Below are 25,929 nucleotides of genomic sequence, written 5' to 3' on the forward strand. Positions count from 1 at the left end.
GTGCCACTATAGAATTGCAAACAGAGATTCTCTTGAGAATATTATTGGTATATGAGCAATCGCTAAATCGGTAATATTTGAATGATGGATTCACACCTTGTGTGATTATTTGAGAATTTTATTTTACATTTTAGTTTTTTTTTACTAATTTCCTCATGTTTACTTGAATTTAATTGATTTAAAAATACTTTTCTGATTTTAAAAATCACCAACATTTTCTAAAACATATTAGAAGTCATTTCTGTTTTTCCATACTTCTATTTGCAATTTATTCAATGCTTTGATTATAATTTGTTATTTTCTCCTTTATTTTCATTTAAAAATAATTTAAAAATAGTTTTATTTGTTTAATTTGCATTTAATGATGTTGTGACTTATTTGGTTGTTGATTGTCTTGGATTGAGAATTATTTGGTCATAAATTTGATCAACATCAATGAAATTTGGGTGTTGATAGGTCTAAAAGACCAAATCCACCAAAATGAATGATTGATTTTGATAAAGTTTGACCTAGTTATGATCCAATTTGGTTCTTGATCTTTTGCTTGATCTTATCTTGTCTCAACTCTCCATCTCCTTCTCCTTCTTTTTCTTTTTTTTGGATCAATTGGATGATGATGATTCATCTTTTTCAATTAGGTTTGGATTAGTACTTGATGAAATTTCATCAATTCAAATCTACTTTTCACTTGATTAAAAGATCATGTGAAGTACTTTGAGTTGATGATGAGTTTGTCTCAAGGTATTAAGAAGGATTTGATTGATGTAATGATCTCACCTCCTTGACTTAGTCTTGATCTCCCTGTTTTGATTTGTGTTATTTGTTTTAAGAGAATGATCTCTATCATGTCTCTAACAAATATAGTACATAAACTCTATTGACCAACCTCATAAATGATACTTCTATATAAATATAAGTGCATATAGGATTGCTCAACATAGCGCTAAATTATCCCGAATTGGTTGATAAATCATCTTACTAACAACTAACCATATTATTGTACTAATTTTATTTTTGCCTTTAATTCTTGCCTTTACTTTATGCAATTTATCTTTAGCATTACATTTCATACTATTTGTTTATATTTATGCTTTATTTTCCTTTTTGTCCATTTGGACATTTATTTCTTTGTCTTGAAACATTAATGAAGGAAAAACCCTAAAAAAAATTAATTACTTCTTTGGACTATGGTTACTATCATTTGCTCAAGGAAGTTGACTTTTGGACCTTAGGATTAGAATCTTGACTTGGAGTTTTTCATTCGATACCAATGTATCTGAGACCTTGAAGTTTTATCTGTTGGTTGTTTGGTTTGTCTGATTATTTTGTCTGTATGCAGGTGTTCTGTTAGTTTGAAACTTTGGAAACTCATCTGATACAATTTCATCTGATGCAAATTCATCTAAGACAAGTTCAAGTTTTATCTGATACATGTTTGATTAGATTGTTATTTTGAACTTATGGCTTTGGTTATTCATCTGCTCAAGTGCTTTGGTGCATCTAATGTTATACCTTGAGGTTAATCTAAAGGAAGAGAACTCTTGTGTTAAATTGTTTGACTTCTTCTTGGTTAGATCTTTCTTGTACTTAGATTTTACTTTGTGCTCTAGGATAGTCCCTTCTTCTCTTACACATCTTCTTAAATTTCAAAATCTTCTCCCTCTCTTTTCAAAATCTTCTTGTTTTCAAACTTAAACTCTTTTGCAATAAACCTTGACTTTGTTAAGTGATCGTCAAATCTTTTCTTGAATAAATGCTAAAACATTTTAAGCACATAAAAAATCTTTCAAAATCAAAGGATGAAAGGCCCAAGTACCACTTGCCCAAAGGGACTACTTGAGATTATTCTCCAAACAAAACATAAAGTTCACTCAAATTTGTTGTCATTTGGCTTTTCCTTTTAAAAAAATTTCTCAAAAATTAGACATGAGTAATCATCATAGTTGAGATATAATTCTCCTATCCCCATGATATTGATTGATATGATTTTGATTCTTTTCTACTTGAAAGAGCTAGTGACATACTTGTTGATTTATATCCAAGGTGAGGCCCATCTTTCATTGTGATACAAAGATCCATATATTCTCATGTTTATGGATGATCAGTTGAGTTTTCTCCTTTGAGATGACAAAGTGTCTCTTCATTTAAAACCAATAAAATCAAACCATTGTGTTTTTTCTTCATGAGCAGAACTACAATAGTTTTGACTTCCCTATTGCACTCAAGGGGTATGTAGGCACAAGATGCGACGTCTTGTTGAGCATAAATAAAAACCATAACAAATTTTCTTTTCTCATCCCATCAATCTTTTGCACACAACTCTTTATTTTAACATACATTTTTAAAAAAGTTCCCATATAATACCATGAATGTGAGGGGTGCTAATATCTTCCCCTTGCATAACCTACTCTCATACCTCTTTCTCTTTGTTTTATTAGTTTTGTTTTAAAACTTCTTTGGGTTTATTCGCTCTTTTCTCATTCCTTTGGAAACAATAAAGATCGGTGGCGACTCTTGCTTTATTTGCGAGTTAAGTTAATCAATAGCTTAATCTCAAATTTTCCCGCCGCAACAGAGTCAGTTAACTTAAAACTAACAATGATTGTTGTGCTATGATGTATGGATCATATGATATTGTCTTAATGGTTGTAGTCTCCTAGATATGTTGTCGTGTTGTTTATCGATGTTTTTAATAAACAATCAAGAGTTTGAAAAAGATAGAGAAATTAACTTAAAAAACCTCCAAAGTAATTTGTGTAAATAAATTGTATGAAAATACGTGCGTATAAATTGAATGCAGTTGCTCGTGCGAATTGATAGGTTTATTTTAATTTGATTAATTCTCCTTCCCACAAATCGATGTCATTCATTAGCTATGATTGTGTGACCTGTCATTAATTTTAAGTTATTTATTTATTTAAAAAAACCAGAGTTTCATATTAACAATCGATGTAACCTAATTAAATATCTGATTAAATATGAGTATGAAATCAACTTATAAATTTTAATTAATTACAATTTTGAGTTGATTCAACTCTCAAATTTACTTTCAATTAACTTATATTTTTAACAAAAAGAAATAACAAACTTAAAGATAATTTAATTAAAAATAATAATTTAATAGTATTAGTTTATTTTTAATTATAATAAATATATTAATAATTATTTTAATATATTTTATATACAATTAAAAATATCAAAAGTAAAACCCATCTTTCTCTTTCTCTTTTTTCGTAAAACCTATTCACCTTTTCACTCAATGAAAACCTTTCCCTATCAAATTTGCAGGCTCAACTTTTCAGATTGCTTGCAACTATGGTTTTGCTCCAATCAATACAAACCCTATCTCGCTTCATTTTTCTTTTGAAAAGTAAACCAATTTCCTAACTCTTTCTCTGATATCGTTCTTCTTCTGATTTCTATGCATGCAGTTTTGTTATTGAATACGGTTGTTGGTTGATGGGTTTGTTGTTTGTTGAGGGTTTGTTGATGAGTTCGCGATGATGAATATGATGTTGATGGTGACGATGAACACGTTTGCTGATTATATCGTGATGTTGATTCTGAACCGTTAATGGTTGTTGCTGAGGGTTACGATCGGGAAAATTGATGATGATGTTGGTGACGCTGAAAGTCACAGCAAATCGGTGAGATCTTTCTTTGTTTTTTGGTATTTTGAGTTCTATAATCTCTCTTCTTCTCTCAATATTTTCTGAAGGGTTTGTGTAAAAAATGAGGAAGATGATTATGAAATAGGGTTTCTTGAATGTTTGTGTTGTATCATGTTTACTGAATATGAACTGCGTTCTTTTTCTTTCTTCTCGTTGTTTTTGGAAAATTTGTATAGATGAGGATAACGATGATGATGGAATTTTAGGATTTTGAATCGTAATCCCCTGGTACTGAACCGTAACTGTGATGTTATTGTTGATTTTCTGCAGTGGAAAAATTTGTCTTCTCATTGTTTTGTGAAACTGTATGAGGCCTTTAAACATGTTTGAATCATTCCCCTTAAAAATATTGATTCCTTCACATAAATCCTAATGATGAATTATGAATCTTCTTGAGACTTCTTATTCATATTTATGTTTGTTCTAACATTACTTCACTTTATCTTTTCATGTGATAACGATCGATGTTGGCATAAACAATGAGAAGTTGTTGAATGATGAGTTTTACATTGGCCTTAGACATAACCGAGCAACTGGGAAGGTTTGATCATCCCTAACACTCACTGGATTTTGTACATTGGGTGTGAAATTTCTATATTGCTAACATTGTGTTTGTTCATCGTGGTTTAGGAATATGCGGAGCTTCTAGACAACTTTATGCATGCAGTTAAGCAGAACAATGGAGAGAAAATTCTTGTGCAGGTTATATGTCTGATTCAGCATCATGTGTGGCTTTGGTGTTTTGCTTGAATCAATTGTTTTCCTGATTTTATGATTCTTTTGTTTTTCAGTTTGAAGATTTCGCCAATCATAGTTGTTTTCCTGATTTTAAGATCCTCCTTTGCACTTGCATACGAGCACTAATCTATAAGATGACATTCGTTTTCTTCCCGCTGTTAAAAATATATAGAATCATCTGATGTGTTGCTTCTGTCTGGTGTAGGGGGTTTTGGTCTGGCTTTGTGGGGATGTCACGTGCAGCAAGGTGCTTCCGGGTAAGATTGTTCATTTATCTAAGGATTGTTCAGTTTTTGTTGTTATAAGATTGTGCACGGTACTGATGTTATTACTTTGTATGATTTGTTAAATTCTGTTTGGATAAGCTGTGACCTGATTTTGATGTGGGTTTATGCTGGTTTTCAATTCAAATACGCGCCTCGAATGAACAAGTGAGTTTAATTGTTTTCTCGTCCCTGTTTCAATTCCTAAGGAGCCTCCAGTTCCGCCAATCCGTCGTTGCATCCACATACCACACATTTCAAATTTCTCTTGACAGCACAGGTAATGCTTTCGGTCATCGGCGGAAAAAAGTCAAATATGTACTCCTGTTGTAATATGATTATATAGACACATATCAAGGTTGTCAATTAACAAATTTACTCTTCTTCTGATCAGGAGATGTAAAAGCATTTTGCTCTGCGATATCACAAGAGTGTTTAGGTCAGGAATCCTAAGTGCAATTCAAGTTGAAGTATATTGGTATTGGATTGTGGTAGGTAAAGTGTTCATTATATTTTCTTTACATACTTTACTGTACTCTTTTCTGTTTGAAAAGAATTCAGTGTGGAGAACTTTTACCCTAATCTTATATGCACCCAAAGCTTAGGGCATGTGAGCACTATTTATTTATTTTACTTCCAACAATTGTAAATTTCTGCATATTATTTCATTATACTGTCTGCAATTCTATGATGTTTAATCACATAACAATTGAACATGTATGTTTCTTTGATGCTCAATTTATAAATCATATGTGGAATATCATTTGTTTTAAGTGAATTTCAAAGTTTATGCTCATATTATTACATTGCAGAGGACGATCACCTCTGAGCATTGCTACAGTTTATGTTAGACAGATTTTCAAAGTTACTGGTATTGATCTGTTTCTTTCAAAGTTATTGGTATTGATCCGTTTCCCAATTCAGTGCATTGTTACAGTTTATGTTACACAGATTTTCAAAGTAATTTTTTATTTCCTTTTATGCAATCAGGATTCGTATCATAATGAGAAGTTCATGTGTGGTTATCACTTTCTTAAAGCAGGGCTGCAAGCACATTGGGTTCCTTTTACAGGGTTGACCTATTCCATCAGCCAAACGATGATGATGACTATGAAGGAAGTTTTTATGAGGAACCTTTGCTGGGAAAATCTCCAAATGAAGCAAATTTAACAAACAGGAATAGACATAGAAAATGTTTTCCTATTCGTTTTTCTCGTCTAGGGCTCCGTCAAAATATTGTGATTTTGGTACAGAAAGATTTTATTATCATGTAGCTCTGATTGTTGTCTTATCCATTTGTCCTTAATTTTGACAGATAACCTTCACTAAGTATTTCATTCAAATACAATGACTTTCATATGATTCGCCAGGTTATGTTACTAACTTTCACCATTATAATGGCATTTACAGTAATAATCTGGATCGGACTAGGACAGAATCCCATTGACTCTGAAGTGGCGGCTCGGGTATATAGATGATGTAACATGTTCTGTTCTATATAATTCATAATGCATTAAAAAAAATATTAAGATCTAAATGACATGCTGAGGGTTTAGCTTATGACCGAATGTAATGGCGTTGATTGACTCTTGTAATCAGTCTTATCTAATGGGAAAAAATTCTGCTAGCGGTTGTTATTTTATAACCTATGATGCCAAGCACCATTCTGAATTTCTTAGTACTAATGCATATAATAGCTTAAAAGTTCGCAATGATACTTTCTCTTAATTACTGTCTCTATTTCTTTTGTTGTTCTAATAGGAAATAAAAGACCGTTCATTTTCTTACTATCATGGCATATACTAGCGTAAAAATTGGCAATGGATTTGTTTCTAAACTACTGTCTCTATTTCTTGTGTTTTCAAATAGGAAGTAAAGTATTGTTTATTTATTATTTTTAATTAGAAAACCTAAGTCTAGGTTTACTATGTCGAGTAGCTTGTGTTTGATTTTGATTTCAAATACAAAGTTTTTAACATATTCAAGTTAAATAATATAAAAATTCTTATTATATGTTAAAATATTTATAGTAAAAAGTTCTGCTTAATAAAAAATATTTAATTCATTTGTATCATGAACATTCAATTCAATTGTATTATTTTTAAAAAAATTAAAATAAGAGTCAAATATTTTATACTTATCAATGGTTGTGATTCACTGACAGTGTAAAAAAACTTTACATTGTTAGTTTATACTAATTAAATTCTAACGAAAATATGAAGTTACTGATAAAAATATTGAATATTAACCGGAACATGAAGTTACTGATCAAAATATTAATATTAGCGGAAACATGAAGTTACTAATCAAAATATTGAATATTAACAGGAACATGAATTTACTGATAAAAATATTGAATATTAACAGGAACATGAAGTTACTGATCAAAATATTAATATTAACGGGAACATGAAATTACTGATCAAAATATTGAATATGGAAGAAAACATGAAATTACTGATCAAAATATTGAATATTAACGAAAACATTAAGTTACCGATCAAAATATTGTATATTAACGGGGAACATGAAATTATTATTTTGATACATTCAATTATTATTTTTCACGGGTACCAGACATTTTTCTATACATTTAATTATTATTTTTTCACGGCTATCAGACATTTTTCTATACATTTAATTTTTTTTTTACGGATATCAGACATTTTTCTATTAAAAAATGTACATCTGAAATAAATGCGCGTCCCGTACGAGAACCCGTGCGAATGCACGGTTTGTTACTAGTTTACAATTATAAAACAATAGTATCTATCACTAATAATAATATGATAAAAGAGACACATGGATCTTTTAATATTTGACAACTAGTTGGGTAAAGTAATCCAACTAATTTGACTTTATTTTATTTTATTTTCATCACAATTTATCTTTTTATAAAAAAAGTCTTTGTTATACTATAGACCATCATTGACAAACAGTTGACTTGGTGATGAGATTGTCCTTGGGTTGTTGGGTTGGAACTTGCCTAGTAATTTATTGGAAATAACCATAAAACAAATTGGGATGTGAAAAATGAAGAAAAAAAAATCAATGGAACTTGCCTGGAAAGTGTAAACCAACAGCTTGGGTCCCTTTCTTTGAATTTTCAGCTTAAATAGAGATAGCTTCTCACACCCGAATTTAGAAAGTTTTCTCTTTCTCGTTCTATCTGTTAAATCAATCTTTTACACACTTGAGAAAACATGATGCACATGTTCTTCCAGATATGGAGTTGGGTGATGCAGCCAGAAGTTTGGAGATTTGTAGGCTTTGCTTCAGCTGTTGTTGGACTGCTCTGTTATGCTCTCAGCTCTTCCTTCAACTATCTCTTTGGAAGTTGGAATTTGTGGAAGATCATTCTTTACACTGTTTTCAGCTTCATCATCTGCTCGGCGGTTTTATTTGCAAAGATATGGCAACAATCAAGAACTCTTCAGTTTAAAGCTCACATTGCATTTTTGGTATTAACAATCACCTCACTATATTCATTTTACTATGACAAAGTGGTGAATGGGCAACCAGATGCATATAGCCTCATTACATGTGTATCCTTTGCTATCATGTCGCTCAGCTTGTCCAGGAAGAAAACTCAGTGCGGATTTGAAATCGATCTTCTATATTTCTTCCTTGGATGTTTACTTGTGCAACTCATGAAGATTAAATTATTGTTATTCTTTGTTGGAACATGTTTCAGCTACTCGCTGATTATTCTTCGTACTTGTTTTTCTTCCATGGATGCTTCATTAGATAATGAACTTCCTAATAGTCTTCAAGATGAAAATAATCATGTGGTTGTTGAAGTTCATTCAGATTCAGCACAACAGGTTAGTACTAATACTATGGTGGAACAAGTCAGTAATTATATGAAGTTGCTTCAGCAGGAAAATTCAAATCATGTAAATGGAATATTAATGGCTATCAACTTATTTGTTACTAACTGAAATATTATATAATTTGGTTACAGACTCAAGTCATGAATCAGGACATTTCTGATCTTCAGAAAAAGGTATGTATGTCTCAAACACAAAGTTTTTGCTATCAAGGTTTTATATTGTTTTTGTCACATAAATAGAAGGCATGTTTCTATAGATAATGAAACTAATCTATTATATCACAGGAGAAAGGGATACAAGAGCAGAATAACATGCTCTTAAAAAGGAGGTAATAAGCAAAATCAAACAGGTTTGAAATCAATTTTTACACAATTGGGTTGACCAGCCTCTTCTTTCATTATCTATTTCCTGCCTCTCAATATTCTATTCCATTCTTCATCAAGACTTGACTTCTTTCTATCTTATAGCTCTCATATCACACATGACAAAGCTTACATGACGGTTAGTTCTTTAACCTAATTATAACCACTCTTCTATTTTCTTCATCATAGCTAAAACATAATTGGTGAATTTTATTTTCAACCTTTGATTTGTCCTAACAACTGCTTAATTTTTATGACAGAAACTGGTGTTAAAGTTGGACATACATGACTACAAAATCAAGCAAAAAGCTATGAAGGCAGCCACTAGCGTTTCAGGTATTTAATATTTATTTGACTGGAATTAATCTTTTTTGTTTCATGAAATTAAATTATAATGAATTGAATAGCTTCAGTGATATACTGAGATTTTATTTGTAATATTGTTGCAGGGATTGATTCAGTTTCAATGGACACGAAAGACAAGAAAATGACTTTAATAGGAGATATTGATCCATTAAAAGTAGTTGCTAAGCTAAGAAAAATTTGTCATGCAGAAATAGTTTCTGTTGGACCAGTTAAGGAGGAAAAGAAAGTTTAACCTAAAAAAAGAAGGAAGAAATTAAGAACGATCCAACAAAAACAAATATTATTGATCCTTTGATGTTCTATGGAACACATGCCTAATGCCTATTAGTACAATCATCACATGAGGCTTGCATTTGTCTTTCCTTTTGGTTTTTGTTTAATGATTTGTAAACGCAGTATGATGTATATAGTGTTGATTATAATACGAGGCTTGCAAGGCTATTCTTTTACATTTTTTTTGTATAGGTACGTTCTTAATCAATATGATACTATCTAAACTTAGACAGTAACTCTCAATAAATTGTTTATCCTTAAAACAAAGTAACCACTAACATTTTACGTATGAAAAACAGAACCATGGTGTGTGCAACTGCAACCTTATTAACCTAAAAGAACACAAGGACAAACTACATTCCTCAGCAACAACAACATAATACCAATTACCTAAGTCTCATGAATTCAATAAAGCATGGAAAAACAACGTAGTGTATGCTGAAATAGATGGCTTACTGTTTTTTTATTCCGTAAATCACAAACTGTTCAATGTAAAGCACAAAACATGGAATAAAAGGGTAAACTTTCTCTTTATAGGATAGGTCACAGTTTCAATAATTGAAAAAATTGTTCAAGTTGGATGAACAATCACAGATAGAAAATGGTGGGTATAAATTGAAAGTCATGGTGACTTTCCGGGCAAAAGTCACTGAAGCCCAATCTCATTGTTCCTCTCTATTGGTTCGTGTGGTTATATATAAAAGCATGAGTGACAATTTTATGTATTTAAAATATAGTTAAATATTATTATATATGTACATCCGGGTATTATCATCCCGGTACCCGAGGATATGTTTCGGTGTCTTGATGGTTGAGTTATGAGGGCCATATTACCAGAAATCGAGGTCAGGAAGGATCCGACCTGGAGACGTGAGATCTCAGCTATCAGTGTTAAGGACCGGAGAATGTGCCGGGACCAGGGGCGACGCGCCTCACCGAGATGGTGCCCAAGTCTGTAGAATACGATTGGTTCGTCCTCAAGCCGAGGACGAGGTTGTATTGGTCTGTTATGGTTACCCCAGAATCAATGCATTGAGCATCCCAAAAGCCTTAACGTAGACGGTTGTGTGTTTCTCCTTTAATGGGGACGTTACGATGGGAAGCGGCGCTCATTGATGAGAAGAATCCTATTCTCCATTTAAGAGGATGGGAACAAATGATGAAGAATGATGAAAGAATGATGAAAGATAGACCATTGGCATACCATACATTCACACCTAAGTATACAATACATACTCGAAAAGCTAATACATGAGCTTCTCAGAACTTAGTGACTTACCCTACTTTGCGGCTGATCCTGACTTGAATCACGTCGGTCACCCAGTTGGTGTTCACTTTTGGAACATTTGGCGCCCACTGTGGGGAAAATGTGCGAGTTGATCGTTCATGTCCCTCGTGAGGAAAATGTGCGAGTTGATCTCCTAGAACGCTTAGCTAGTATCAAGGGCCCTGAACTGAATAGGACATTCATCCAAGAGACATTGTAGAAACCCAACACAGAATTTGACGAAGTCTTTGCCAACACACTCGTCCCTCAGGGTTGGATGAGTCCTATCATCCGTTACCTTACTCAGGAAAGGCTACCAGACGAAGCAGCGGAAACCAGGAGAATAAAAAGAATATTAACATGTTATATCATGGTGTCAGACAAACTCTACAAAATGGGTCGATCTACTCCCATGCTCCGTTGTATATCCGAAGAGGAGGTAGATTCGATAATGCGAGAAGTCCATGAGGGGTGTGTGGAAGTCATATCGGCGGAAGAGCCCCATCAGGGAAAATCCTCATAGCCGGGTATTATTGGCCGAGCATGTTGCAAGACTGCGTCGGGTGTGTAAATTTGTGTGAAAAGTGCCAGACATTTGGCCAAGTAGTTCTCGTCCCAGCCGAGGTCCTTCATTCGGTAATCTCCCTATGGTCGTTTTACCAATGGGGAGCGGATATCTTAGGACCATTCCCGGTAACGCCCGAGCAACTGAAATTTATCATTGTTGTTGTTGATTACTTTAAAAAATGGGTTGAAGCTGAGGCTGACCCCAAGATTACGGGCGATAAGGTGCGACGTTTGTATTGGCGGAATATCATATGTCGTTTTGGCTTACCTAGAGTCATTGTCTCCGATAACATAGCCCAGTTTGAAGAATAGGATAATACTGGCCAGTTTGAAGAAAAAGTTAGACGAAGCATAAGGCTTATAGGCTGAGTACCTCCACGAGATCCTGACACAGTGTATAAGTACTGACAGCAACTAAATTGTTATGCACAGTCTGAGTGGCGATTATTTTTAGACAAATAAATATTATAAATGAGACAGTTTTTATGAGACGGAGAGAGTGACTAGTTAACTATTTCTACACCAAAAGATAACGTAAGGTTAAACTGTTTTCATATAAACTATAAGTCGTGATAGGATACTGGATTTGGGCTCTAGCCCAAATGGTGTGTTGAATGGGAAGAGAAGTGACATGGTAGGACACTTTCGGTTAGAATATTCTCTGATTTTAAGGGACTTTCTGTTATAAAAGAGAATGGACAGGAGTGGAAAAGTCATTCAGAAAATTTGTTAGTAAACAGTTAGGTGAAGTTTCTCTCAGGTTTAGGAGTCTAGCTCTTGTTTAGAAGTTTGTAGAACTAGGATTTACATTTTCTTGTTCTGTTTTCATCATTGTAGAGCATGAAGCTCACCAAATTCCATTCAACAATATACGGTTTCTTTACTTTGTTTTAACACAAGTTCATAAGCTATCCAGACAAACTTATAAAAATAAACTAAAAACAGTTAATGGATATGTCACAGGTAGCTAGTGAATATGTCAAGTGTCATAGGTAGCTAGTGAATATGTCAAGGGTGTTTATGCCTTTAAGTCTCAAGTGTTTATGTCCTATATAGCACCGACACTTCAAATCAAACGTGTGTCTGGTCCAGTGTCAACACTAACACCGACACATGCGATTACATTTAAATAATTCATTTTTTCAAATCATTATCAGCAATGGCACGCCCGTGCCTTTGTCGGTGCTTACTAGTTAATATCAGAAGATAAGCTCAAATAAGTCAATTAATACCCCATAATAACATGAAAAACATAAACACCAGTCACAAACTATCGAAAGCCGCCGCACCTGGATTCCCAGGAACAAACAGAACATGCAAGCTTGGAGCATCAGCTTGTATCTCCAGTATTTCAGACGTATAACTACACAAAATTACAAAATCACTCATAAATGATAAAATATTGTTAAAAAAAAAAACTCTCAAACTCAAAGACAACGTAACTATTAGCACGCTTTCTACCATTGGAAAGCAAATTATCGTCCACACCCATGCCCTCGTTCAAGCACTTTACAATAAACCTTGTCCTGAATACAAAATTGGGAGAATGAAAGTCTGTGTGATAAATTAAATGAATCAAAGTAGCAGATAAATCTTATAGGTTAAATTACGAAAACATTGATCCGCATATTCAATTGAATCTCATTGAAAATGTAACAGAAATGCATATCTCAGAAGATATAGTAGAAGGAGAGTGAGAGTATGCAGAGGAAGGAACAATAATGGTGATGGAGGATCGAAATGCATTGGAATGTACCTGATAATGGAACGACGAGAGCGGGGAGAGTGGGAGAGTGTTCGTCGAGTCCAACGTGCAAGATGAGGGGGAATTTGAGAGCTTAACATCCGTAATTGCTCATTCTAACTAGAGCTGGCAAAACGGGCTACCCGGCCCGCAACGGGCTGGCCCATGACGGGCTCGGGCTTTATGCGGGCCGGGCTAAAAAGCCCGGTTTATAAACGGGCCACAATTTGATTGATCAAGCCCGGCCCTTTACGGGCCTTTATTTTTTCGGGCCGGCCCGATTTATATTTACTATTTATTTTTAAATTTAAAAAAGTGATTTTTTATATTATAAAACTTATAAAAAAAGTTAAGATATCACACACCATATTTTTTCACCTAACAGTGATATATGTGCAAAAATAAAACTTAAAAATGCCTAAAAAGAATCTTTAACAGCAAAAACCAAAATGTTGCTGTTAGTGTAACTTGGACTATATCATACAGGCTCATTTTTTATTGTGATTATGTCACTGTAACTTTTTTACTGAATGTATTCTAAGTGTGTATTTTAAATCTAGTATCTAACTTATGATAGATAATTACACACTCAAGTTAGTATCTAACTTATGTTAAACAATATGGTTGTAAAATTCTGCATAATTCAAAATTATAATATCACTGATTTGTATGTTCATTCAAAATGCTTGCAAAACTATATCACTAATTTAAAATTCTGCATAGTTCAAAAGTACAATATGTTCATTCAAAATTCTTACAATTTATATGGTTGTTTCAAATTTATGATAAATAATTACACCTTTGTATCAACTTCAACAAATTATGTCGTAAATGAATGAATATTAGAGTGGATAATGGATGTATCCATATTTAAGCCTTTAACATATAATGTTTTTCTAGAGTTTATTAATTTATTATATGTATTAATTTTTTTAAAAAAGACATGGACAACTTAACACATTGGTTTTTATAATTTTTTAAAATTAATTTTATATTATAAACGGGCTACCCGCAACCCGATCGGGCTAGCCCGGTTAGAATTCGGGCTTCAACGGGCCGGGCTAAAAAAGCCCGGATGTTAAACGGGCCTTAATTTTTTTGTCCAAGCCCTTTATTTTTTCGGGCTTTTCGGCCCGGCCCGGTAGGCCCGGCCCATTTTGCCAGCTCTAATTCTAACAGTGAAATCTACTATCTACTATCTATCATCTACTATCTACTCTACTATCTATCATATACTAATCAATTGGCCAAACTGTCTATTTTGCCCTTTCCACTCAAAAACATTATACTACAAAAAGGACTTTTTAGTAATTAACAAATTAAGCTTTAACTTTTTCAACTTTTTTGAACTTATGCACCAATTGTCAAACTCTGGTTGGTCCAAATTAAAAAAACTTATCTCAACTTTTCCCTTTTCTTTTCCATCCGTTGAATTGAAACCCATTTCTCTCTCTTCTTCCTCATTTTCCTTCTTTTCATCAACTCTCTCTGTCTTCTCTCTCTTTCCCCTCAAACCCTATGTCCGCCGCCGCCCCTTTCTCTCCCGTATCTACGACTACTACCAACGTAAAAACCATTTTCGTACGCCTGCTCATTCAACGTATATCACCACTTTAAATTTGACAAATTCTAACAATTTATTTACATGTTTTGTGTTTTATTCTGAATAATATTTGTGGGTTGTGTTCTAAGTGTTTATTCAAATGAAATCGGATCAAAGTTTATCTCTTTTTCATATATGTTATTTTCTTTATTTTTCTCATCATAGTGGTTTCGGCGACGATCTACAATGGCTTCTCCTTTTTCTTTTTTGTTTTTGTTTTCCAATGGCTGTTGTTTGGATTTTTTAATTTTGAATTTGACTGGATATGTTTTGTGTGAGGAGTTATTAGGTATGGTAGAAATGATTTTCAGGTCAAATGGTGTTGGTAATTATTTGTAGTTTTTAACATATTTTGATGCATTTCATGTTTAGTTATTTTCAGATCTGGCAATATATGATACCTCAGAGATGAAACGCATTCGGCTGGTAAGACTTTGTGCTTCTGTACTGATTCACAGCCTCAAGTCATCTTTTTACTTCAATCTCATAATTGTTATCTTCATATGGCATGTTATACTGATCTTGCAAAGCCTGATGCATCACATCAAATTTGTCTTTTTTAAATCAAATTCATTTGACGTTGAACAGTTTTCAATGATATGTAACAGGTGTTGTTTGTTTGATAAAACTCGAGACTTCTGTGACTGTTGCAGGGTGTAATGGTGATTCTGGGTATTCAACTGAATGCGGTGTCTGTTGTAAACCTGATTATGTCAATATGGATTGCTGTGGAATTTTGTGTACATATAGCCCATGCATTCATGGTTAGTTTAATCATCTGTTTTGTTTCAGGTGTCTGCCATGGAAATTACTTTAGCTTGTGGAAATTACTTTAGTCCCCCTATTAAAAAAATGCATGTTTACTTTTGCTGGTGTTTGAGGTAATTTTATACAACTTCAACTAATTCTTGTAATTTCTAATTTATTTCCATTCATTTCTAAACTAAAACTATGTCATCTCTTGCTCTAACTTTTGCTTATGTACTTGTGGGAATTAATTAGACTTGGTACTGTAAGAGATAAATGTGTGAAATTTATTTTGCCATTAGAGGAGCTTCTAATAATTGTACAGAAAATTAGCTTTCCTTTGGATGCAATAAACAAAGAAATAAGTCAAAATTATGTTGTTTAAACAGAGTTAGCATGAAGAATCTAGAAGTATAAAGAAAAATGCATTTAATTATAATGAATTGTTGAGTTTTGAATGATAAAACCAAGTTATTTAGATGTGTATAATCATATTTTGTTCTTAATTGGACTTTACACAACCAAAAGATACTTGGAAGATGTTTTTGCCCTTAGACAGGGCATTCCTTTTCGGCGCATCTGCCGTGGTGTTGGGAGGACAACCCAAGCTCAGTCATTCCAATGGGCAAGGATGCTGGTCTACGAAGTTTGCTAAATTTATTTTTGATTTGCTTAAGAATGCTAAGAGCAATGGGAGCAATACTAAAGTATGTCTTTTGTATTTTAAGTTTGATATTGACTTTCATATTGTAGTTTGATATTTTTAACCAACTTTTAATCACATTGTTCTATTAATTGTCTACTTCCAATTAAAAGGTTTGGATGTGGATGTACTCTTTGTTTCTCATATGCAGGTCAATCAAGCTCGAATGCAAAGACGTCGTACTTACAGGGCTCATGGAAGCACTCTTTGTTTCTCATATCCAAATGACATCTATGTCCTCGGGGATGTTGTGTTTGAGAGGGTGTTTAATGTTGTATATTCAGCCTTGCCGGTGTATTTGATTTTGCCAGGTGTTGCTGTATTGTTGCAGTTTCTGGTTTCTTTTTGTTGATTGTTAGCATTTTAAAACAGTTTGTTTGGTTCTTTGACATGTCTTAGGTCTGAGTTTATATATTTTCTGTTGTTTTAAAAAAATGATTCATACTGTTAGAAGTCATATGGTTATATAAATATATCATAAACCATTTGTTTGTTTATTATATATGGTTATATAAATATATCATACTGTTAGAATGTCAATGCTATTATATTATATATGTGTTATATATGTGATACCAGTACAACTTCATAGCTAAATTATCAATGCTATTAATCAATTACTACTTTAGCTTTTATGATAAGGTTTATTTGGGTACTGTCATGATAATGTATCAAACAAACTGTTTTAATCTGAATGAAAGATTATTATCTCTGTAGAAATTTGAGAAGCAGCATCCTTCGTCATAAAAATAAAAGAAGGAATATTATAGTGATAGAAAAAAAAAAAAAAAGAGAAATACTACACCACAATTTTACCTTCTTTTTTTTTTTTAGATTTCTGATATGTTTTTTTCAAATCTATTAAATCTTGAATTTTTGTGTAACAAGTGTAAATACATTTCAATCAGGTGATAATGTATAAAATTATGATGTTTTATTCTCTTTTCAAAATTATTTTAAATATTTTACTTTGTTTATACATTTTCTCATCTATTATGAACTAACAACCTAACACTAAATTGAAATAAATGTTTCTGCATTTTTTGTGTAATTTAGCATTAATCAAAAATATATATTTTTTATTTATTCAATTTTTATCAAATCATATCAATTCTATTTGTTTAATATCACTAAAAATTGCTAATTAATATATTTTTTAATTTTAATAGCTCACTTTATAAGTGCCTTAGTTATTATCACGGGTCATTATCATCACAATACATTTTTTATTTAATCAACAAAATATTTATAAATATATAATATTATTAAACATATTAGATTTATCATGTTGTTGATTTGTTACATATTTATTTTTAAATATTTTCAATTATTAGTGATTTTATAATAATAATTATATATCACCGACAACCAAACTTTATCAAATGATCTAAGATATGAATGAACTTATCTGTGTTAATCTATCTTAAACTTTTTTTGTAGATCATTTTTTTTAACTTCGAACATAATTTTCATACTACTAATATCTTATCAGTATAACTTTATTTTAATGGTTAATTTCTATTTTATATATACAATTTGATCAAACTTCTTTACTTTACATTTTTCGTATCGTTCAAAAAATATTACAGTACAAATAATACACCCGGGCGACAGCACGGGTCTTTGACTAGTAGAGAATAAAGAGAATTTTAACAAAAACAAAAATAGTGTGTTGTGTATAATTTACAGAAAAAGAAATATTTTATAAATGAGTGAAGTTTCGTTTTAGTCCCTCACAAAAATTATAGAGGTCAAATTAGTTCCTGAGAAATAAAAAATTCATATTAAATTCCTTACAAAATTTAACCTAGTCATGTTAGTCCCTCTACTAATATTTTTTTTAAACTGACTTTTTTTTATACTTTTGAATCGTGACTGGACCACCAGTGAAGACCCATTTTAGTCCCTCACAAAAAAAGAGAGTCCAAATTAGTCCCTGAGAAAAAAAAAAGTCTCTATTTAATCATTACAAAATTTAACTGAGACATGTTCGTCCCTCTTTCAATATTTTTTTCAAACGATTTTTTTCGTATTTTTAAATTATGACTGGACTTGACAATATAGACCTGCTTTCAGAAATTGAGTACCGGTCAGAGGTTGAGTTCCTTTGCACATGGTCTTCAGAGTTTGAGAAGCTAGATTCCCTAGATGTGAGACAATAAAATCTTATCATTCGGAATTTGAGTAATCATATTCTGATCTTTCATAATCTGAGTCTCAAGCTTCTCTTCATATGTTCCTATCAGAGTCCGGTAAATTCTTTGACTAATGATCATGCACACTTGAACATATGTTAGTGTACCTAATTGTTCATTAAATACTTTGTTATCATAAAAACCTAAGCGATATGGTATAAACCAATTTTCTTCAAACATACCATGTGTATTATTTTCGCCACAAGATTATTTACAAAAGCAAGAAATTATCCTAAATCACCTTAGTAACAAAACTAAACCTTCCTAAAAGATTATTAACAACTAAAACAATAACGACACCTAATACACAAGAATACATAACAACAAAAACTATAGTCACCCACTCATAAGCATGATAATAAACCAAACAAAGAAAAGAACGTCGTGGTATCATGATGATTTATCTACAATCCCTTCATAAATAATTTCAATTTAACACTCGTAAAATAGGACCCCAATCACAATTTAAAAATAAAAAATTCAATTTGAAAAAAATAATAAAAGAGGGACTAATATGGCTTGATTAAATTTTATAAGAGATTAAATATAGACCTTTTTTTCTTAAGGACTAATTTGGACTCTTCCTTTTTTGCGAATGACTAGAATGAGTCTTTGTTAGCAGTCCAGTCACGGTTTAAAAGTAAGAAAAAAATCGATTTTAAAAAAATGTTAGTTGAGGAACTAACATGGCTCGGTTAAATTTTGTAAGGGATTTAATAGGGGTTTTTTTTCAGGGACTAATCTGACCTCTACAGTTTTTGTGAGGGACTAAAATGAAACTTCACTCTTTATAAATTTAAAATAAGTGTTGTTTAAAAATTATGTGTGTGTATTAGAAGAAAATAACATTTATTTTAAAATAATAATATTAAATTAACATTGGTTGTATTTACCCAAGAGCATTCTTTGGAGGATTAGTTTGAGAGTTGTATTTACCCAAGTGCCAGGTCTTATTAGATTCAAGAGAATTTATCCCATCATTAATAGCTTCTTGCCATAAGTCTGCATCCAGAGATGACAGTGCTTCTTGAAGATTTATTGGATCTTCTTCTATATTATAGGTCGCATAGTCAGGCCCATCGTCTTTAGAGACTCTTACTCTTTTACTTCGTCAAAGTTCTGTTTCTACATTGTCGTTGCTTTCTGTGCTTCTTATCACAGGAATGTGACTCGGTTGAGTGCCCTCACTATTTCTCGATTTGAAGGGAAATTTGTCTTCATAGAAATCAACATCATTTGATTCTATGATCACTTTTGCATTTAGGTCATAAAACCTATATGCCTTACTATTTGCTGCATACCCAATGAATACACATTTGTATGCTCTACTAGCGAGTTTAGCTCGTTTTAGATCCGGAATTATGACATAAGCCAAACAACCCCAAGTTCTCAGATAAGACAAGTTTGGTTGTCTTTTCTTTAATATCTCATAAGGTGGGATCTTAATTTTTGACTTGGGTATTCTATTCAAGACATAGCAAACAGTCAATAAAATTTCCCCCCACCAGTGAGGTGCAGCACCAGAATTCATCATAATTGCAACAACAAGTTCAGTAAAAGTTTTGTTCTTTCTTTCTGCTTTACCATTCATTTCAGGAGAATATGGAGCAGTCGTTTCATGTACAATTCCATGTTTAATATAAAATTCATTGAATAACCCAGGATCGTATTCAGTTCCCCTATCACTATGAATTCTCTTAATCTTCTTACTAAATTGATTCTCAATTTCAGTCACATACATCTTAAACATGTCAAGTGCTTCACTTTTATTTTTCATTAAATATACATAAGTATAATCATAGCAATCGTCAATAAAAGTGATAAAATAACGTTTACTATTTCAAGTTAAAGTTCCATTTAATTCACATATATCATAATGTATAAGATCTAGGGGATTAGATTCTTTAATAATTGATTTATGCGAAGTCTTAGTTATTTTAGCTTGACTACAATATTCACAATTATTTGAATCATTCACATTTAATTTAGGAATTAAGCCTAAGTCGCTTGCATTAGAAATAACCCGCTTATTAACGTGACAAAGTCTAGCATGCCAAATATTAAAATCACACAAAGAGTAAACGGAAGGAGAAGCTTTATTAAAATCAACATTCAACTTAAACATGCCATCAACGACGAGCCATTTCTCAACAAAAATACCATTCTTAGTGATGGTGTACAAATCTGCCCATATAGTTTGACTAAACCCTTCCTTATTTAAAAGAAAACCAGAAACGAGATTCTTCCTAATTTTCAGGAACGTGCATGACGTCCTTCAAGATCAAAGTCTTTCCTGAGGTGAAATTCAACTCAACATCTCCAATTTCAGCAACATTAGTGGTGTGAGCATCTCCCAACAACACTTTCTTATCTTCAACAATAGTGTATGTCTTGAACATAGCACCATCATAGCAGACATGGCGAGAGGCACCAGTGTCTATCCACCAACCATCATTTCCACCGACCATGTTGATTTCACTGATCATAGCAACAAATGGCTCATTAGTCATGTTAATATGAGCGTTTAAGCCAACAACAGGTTTAGGCCTGCTCTTACATTTTTTTGCCATATGACCCGGTTTCCCATAATTGTAGCAAGTGAAAACCGGATCGTCATTTCTTTGAGGTGGTGGGTGTTGCCTAGCAAATGAAGCTGATGCGGCCCTAGAGGGATTCCCATTATTAATTCGGTTCACAGCATTGCGGTTCTGATTCTTTAATGGTTTGCCAGTAGGATCCAGAACCGCACCGAATCTCTTTTTGTTGTTAGAAACAACTAAGACTTCATCTTTTTGATCTTGTCTTCGAGCTTCCTCTTCAATTCGGAGGCGAGTAATCAGACTCTCAATTGAAAATTCATTTATTTTATGGCGAAGCACGTTTTTGAAATCTTTCCAACTAGGGGGCAGTTTGTCAATGATTACAACAATTTGAAATTGTTCATTAAGGGGCATACCTTCAGTAATTATTTCATGAGAAATTTTCTGAATTTTGTGGCTTTGAGCTTCCACAGATTTTTCATCCACCATCTTGTAGTTCAAGTAGCGGCTGACAGCATATTTCTTCGCACCAGTTTCTTCAGTGTCATACTTCTTTTGGAGAGCTTCCCAAACCTGTTTAGCAGTGTTATGATTATTGTAGTAATCATACAGGTCATCAGCAAGACTGTTCAGAATATGATGTTTGCATAGGTAATCATTTTCTTGCCATAGGGAAATTTCTTTTCGGAGCTGTAAGTTATCTGCTGCGGCTTTTTCTTTTGCAGCAGAGTCTCCATCAGACATTTTGGAAACTCCGTCCTTTTTAGAGGTTCCGTCTGATTCAGCAGTTGACTTACCATTAGTTATCTCGATTGATCCAGAAGGAACAATAGGGATATCCCCAGTCAGAACGTGGGCAACCTTTTTCAGAGTTAAGAAAAACTTCATCTTTGATTGTCGACGTTTGAAATTAGATCCCTCAAACTTGAATGGTTTATCATTCACAGAAGCGGACGCATTAGTACGGATAATTTCCCCAGTAGCCATGGCAGTTACAGAACGTCTTAAATTTGTTGTTTTTCGTATTTGAAAATATTGCCACAAAGAAAATTATCGGGACGAGTCGCGTACTAGGTCGCTTTCTTTAAGACGTTTCGCCGTACTGCCAGTAATTATGCAACGCAGTTCGAGATTCGACGACGTCTCCAGGATAAAACAACCCGTTCAAATAATACGACAATCACTTGCACTATGATGTATCATTCAAATTACACATTTAGATGGTATAACAACCATTCGTAGTATCTGGAATAAATTCCAGTCAAAAAGCAGAAAAGAAATATTTAGACCTGGGTGAAAAATTAATATCGACCGGTTGTTATACCATCTGAAGATATATCGTTCAAAGATGGTATAGATTCAAATAATACGACAATCACTTATACTATAATCTATCGTTCAAAGAAATATTTAACCTTTCTTTTTGAAAATAAAACATTTATATTCTTTCTTCTTCTCCTTGTAATTAATTTACCCAATTTTCCATAAAAATTATAATAGCTATATTAAAATGTCAGTTGTAGTGCTAAACTTCAAATAATATCGATGTTGGTAATATGATTTTTTTTTTATTTGTTTTCTAGAAAAATACTCTACAAGCCTTGCAGCCACATGAGATCACATGCATTAATTAAAATGCATCACAAATTCATGCGGCAGTGATTTAGAAAACAGTAATAAAACACCTCCTAAGTCCAAATATAATAAATAAAAAACATTAATGCCAAATACTACACCATATAAAGATCTATAGTATTTATTTTTTATAGCAGGATCATCAATGTCAAAAATATAAGGTTAAAAATTAAAAAGGGGACCAAAATCGTGGTTTTAAAAATGGGGGGACTAAAATCGAGAAAAAGACAAAATAGGAGGATTAAAGTTGCAATTAAGCCAAATTAAAAACCAGTGTGTTAATTCAATGTGTTTGATAAATATTGTTAAAAGAGAAAATACCTAAAAACTCTTATAATAATAAGTAATCATTATTATTATTATTATTTTTTTAATAAGCAATTTGAACCTAGCGGGTTTCGAACCTGAGACCTTGAGAGGAGCACACTCTCAAGGCCCAAGCGTTTCACCGCTAGATCACACACACGCACACAATAAGTAATCATTATTACTACTATTTTGAAATACCAATGAATAGTCTTCAAACTTAGTGGTATATATAAATGACACATCAATCGTTTTACGAGAAATTATATACTACCAGTCTCTTCTATCTCTCTGTATTCAGTATTCTTAGCACGTTATCAGCACGATCGTTTCTATCAGAAGTGTTTATTACACTAGCGGAGGTTTAAAAACCACCATATGCTGTTACTAACTTTTATATTTAGTGGAGGTTTAAAAACCACCATATGCTATTACTAACTTTTATATTTAGTGGAGGTTTAAAAACCACCATATGCTGTTACTAATTTTTATATTTAGTGGAGGTTTAAAAACCACCATATGTTGTTACTAACTTTTATGTTTAGTGAAGGTTTAAAAACCCCATATGTAGTTACTAACTTTTATATTTAATGGAAGTTTGAGACTCCTAATGCAAACACTAACTTTTATATTTCAGTGGAGGTCATAATCCCATTTGCAGATATTAACTTTTATATTCAATGGAAGTCTGAGACTCCATATGTAAATATTCTTTTAATATTCAGTGGAGGTCTAAAACCCCATACGCATGTACTAATTTTTATCATATGTGTTCATTTACCTTATATGTTATAGATTATATTTATCTCCAACACTTATAATGGTCATATGTTTTTTTTAACAGACTTAATTTTTGGTTTAATATTCTTTTAATCAACCTTTTTTCTTTTTCCTTTTCCCCAACGGTAATATAACAACCATTTTTACCTCTATAAATACTTCAACTTCTTTCATAATTTTCACATCATTCTCAAAACATCTACCTACAATTTTTTTTTTCAAATGGCTGATTTTCTTATTTTGCTCATCACTCTCTTTGTAATCATTTTTTTAATTTTCAGTCTTATTATGCATGAAGAATTAGGTAATGATTTTGTAGCTTTAATAATAATTTTCGTCTTACCATTACTTATCATAGCTTGTTTTGTTAGTAGAGGTTTTAAATAATATGTAATCATGAATTTTGTGATTGAATAAATTGATATTTCTTTTAGTTTTTAAATATTGATTATGTTCATCTGAATTATAGATATAATCATGTCCAATCTTAAGCATCAATTCAAAATTCTAAGCATAATTGGGGAGAACTTCATAACCTGGAACAACAATTTAATAGAGTACCTTTCATGTGAGGGACTTAACAAAATCCTTGAAGGAGACAATTCTGGAAAAACAACAGATGACCCAGAAGAAATGGAAAAGAAAAAGTCAAAAGTGAACAGAATAATAAAGCACCATCTTGACGATGGATTACAAACAGAATACTCAAATGCTAAAGATCCCAAGATTTTATGGGACAAAATTAAAGCAAGATTTGGACATCAGAAGAAAGTCCTGTTACCCTCATTAATGGATCAGGGGAACAAGTTACGGTTCCAAGATTACAAAACTGTCATTACATATAATTCTGCTATGCACCAGATTATAGCAAAGCTAGAATTTTGTGGCAAAACTATAACTGAAAAAGAAAAGTTGGAAAAAACTTTTTCAACTTTCCATGCATCTCAGGTATTATTGCAACAACAATATAGAATGAGGGAATACACTGAGTATTCTGATTTAGTTGCAGCCCTTCTAGTGGTAGAACAAAATAACGAGCTCCTTATAAAAACCACCAGGCACGACCCACAGGAACACTGCCATATCCTGAAACTAATGCCACGACCTTTAATCGTGGGCGTGGTGGCTTTAATCGTCTTAAGAGACGTGGTGGTCATGTTCGTTTTGATGGTAATAATGGTCATGCTCGTTTTGATGGTCACAATCAATGAGGATATCATGGTCGAAACATTTTCCATGGTCAAAATTTTTTTCATGGTAGAGGACGTGGACGAGGTCATATGAATAATTATAGATCCCCCAGATATGACCAAAATAATTGGAATCGCAAAGGAAAGGGTAAGTATATCCAAGAAGGTCCCTCAAGGAATTATGAAGATATATGCTACAAACGCGGAAAGAAAGGCCATTGGTCTAAGGTGTGTAGAACACTAGAACACTTGTGTAAAAGACCAATGGCATATGTTGAAGAAAAGGGAAAAGAAGTGAATTTTAATGAAATTGAACCCAGAAACAATAATACCTATTTTGAAACTGCTGACTTTGTTGGAGGTGAAACTGATTAAGTAACTATTTAAAATATGTATTTGAATAATGTTTGGTGTGCTTGTTTTATATTTGAAATATGTATCAACTTAAGCATTTGTATGTTGTTAAGATGTATCTTATGTTTGCATGAAATAATAATGTTAAATATTTCGTTAATTTACTCTATTTAATCTTATGTCTATTTTAAGAAGGTTATACATGGAACATGTCAAAAACATTTGTATTCCGGACAGTGGAACTACACACACAATCCTCAAAAGTAAGAAATATTTTACTAAAATAAATCCCACTAAAGGTATAATAAACCCAATCCCAAGTCCTGCAGATTTGATTGAAGGAACAGGTAATGCTATGTTCATATTACCAAAGAAAAATTTGTTGAGTTTTAATGACATATATCGTCAAGTATACGATACTGAAACTGCAACTGAAGGTAATATGAAATACATTAATGTTACTTCTAATGTTTTGGGAAAGAAGATAATTTTAGAAAAACTACCAAAATTGCCTTCTGGTTTACATTACACATATATACATGAAATTGAATGCAATCTAGTAGTAAAAGAAGATCCCAAAATTGTGATTTTATGGCATGACCGTTTAGGTCACCCTGGTTCAACAATGATGCGTAAAATAGTTGAAAGTACACATGGTCATCCATTGAAAAGTTTAAAACTTACACAAGATGATAAACCATGTGAAGCTTGCTCACTTGGCAAACTAATAACAAAGCATTCACCAGGAAAGATTCAGACAAAATCGCCTGCATTTCTTGAAAGAATTCAAGG

General features: G+C 32.5%; 3 protein-coding genes and 1 long non-coding RNA gene across 22 annotated transcripts; 3 read left to right on the forward strand and 1 right to left on the reverse strand.

The window, feature by feature from the left end:
- The first annotated feature begins 7,729 nt into the window (after positions 1 to 7,729).
- LOC131610449 (uncharacterized) lies at positions 7,730 to 12,209 on the forward strand. The gene is made up of 6 exons (XM_058882402.1): positions 7,730 to 8,496; positions 8,637 to 8,678; positions 8,790 to 8,833; positions 8,973 to 9,006; positions 9,128 to 9,203; positions 9,317 to 12,209. The coding sequence occupies exons 1-6, from the start codon at positions 7,876 to 7,878 to the stop codon at positions 9,463 to 9,465; spliced, it is 966 nt and encodes a 321-aa protein (XP_058738385.1). The 5' UTR covers positions 7,730 to 7,875; the 3' UTR covers positions 9,466 to 12,209.
- On the reverse strand, positions 8,314 to 13,201 carry LOC131610450 (uncharacterized). The gene is made up of 4 exons (XR_009286490.1): positions 13,097 to 13,201; positions 12,802 to 12,866; positions 12,630 to 12,703; positions 8,314 to 8,439 (listed from the first exon to the last, which is right to left on the reverse strand). It is a non-coding gene; the product is annotated as an uncharacterized LOC131610450 (long non-coding RNA).
- Positions 13,202 to 14,517: 1,316 nt separating this feature from the next.
- LOC131610451 (uncharacterized) lies at positions 14,518 to 16,677 on the forward strand. 19 transcript variants are annotated; one of them, XR_009286505.1, is made up of 4 exons: positions 14,518 to 15,113; positions 15,296 to 15,376; positions 15,480 to 15,568; positions 16,251 to 16,677. XR_009286505.1 is itself a non-coding variant. In XM_058882404.1 (4 exons), the coding sequence occupies exons 1-4, from the start codon at positions 14,603 to 14,605 to the stop codon at positions 16,087 to 16,089; spliced, it is 342 nt and encodes a 113-aa protein (XP_058738387.1). In that variant the 5' UTR covers positions 14,518 to 14,602; the 3' UTR covers positions 16,090 to 16,677. The 19 variants fall into 19 exon arrangements, 3 of the variants coding, with proteins under 3 accessions (XP_058738387.1, XP_058738388.1, XP_058738386.1); XR_009286498.1 differs by having other exon boundaries at positions 15,296 to 15,359; positions 15,963 to 16,677; XR_009286503.1 differs by having other exon boundaries at positions 15,296 to 15,359.
- A 7,393-nt stretch (positions 16,678 to 24,070) lies between these two features.
- LOC131614974 (uncharacterized) lies at positions 24,071 to 24,804 on the forward strand. The gene is made up of 2 exons (XM_058886499.1): positions 24,071 to 24,541; positions 24,652 to 24,804. The coding sequence occupies exons 1-2, from the start codon at positions 24,071 to 24,073 to the stop codon at positions 24,802 to 24,804; spliced, it is 624 nt and encodes a 207-aa protein (XP_058742482.1).
- The last annotated feature ends 1,125 nt before the right edge of the window (positions 24,805 to 25,929 follow it).

Source organism: Vicia villosa, linkage group LG6 (genome assembly GCF_029867415.1).
Source record: "Vicia villosa cultivar HV-30 ecotype Madison, WI linkage group LG6, Vvil1.0, whole genome shotgun sequence".
NCBI classification, from domain to species: domain Eukaryota; kingdom Viridiplantae; phylum Streptophyta; class Magnoliopsida; order Fabales; family Fabaceae; genus Vicia; species Vicia villosa.

Bases quoted from the DNA above. Each gene is read 5' to 3' on its own strand.
- LOC131610451 (XM_058882403.1), top strand. From the start codon at position 14,603: ATGTCCGCCGCCGCCCCTTTCTCTCCCGTATCTACGACTACTACCAAC. The intron at 15,114-15,479 runs GTAAGACTTTGT...GTTTTGTTTCAG, and splicing joins AGATGAAACGCATTCGGCTG to GTGTCTGCCATGGAAATTAC. The intron at 15,569-16,288 runs GTAATTTTATAC...TCTCATATGCAG, and splicing joins TACTTTTGCTGGTGTTTGAG to GTCAATCAAGCTCGAATGCA.
- LOC131610449 (XM_058882402.1), top strand. From the start codon at position 7,876: ATGATGCACATGTTCTTCCAGATATGGAGTTGGGTGATGCAGCCAGAA. The intron at 8,497-8,636 runs GTTAGTACTAAT...ATTTGGTTACAG, and splicing joins ATTCAGATTCAGCACAACAG to ACTCAAGTCATGAATCAGGA. The intron at 9,007-9,127 runs GTTAGTTCTTTA...TTTTTATGACAG, and splicing joins ATGACAAAGCTTACATGACG to AAACTGGTGTTAAAGTTGGA.
- LOC131614974 (XM_058886499.1), top strand. From the start codon at position 24,071: ATGTCCAATCTTAAGCATCAATTCAAAATTCTAAGCATAATTGGGGAG. The intron at 24,542-24,651 runs GTATTATTGCAA...AAAAACCACCAG, and splicing joins CAACTTTCCATGCATCTCAG to GCACGACCCACAGGAACACT.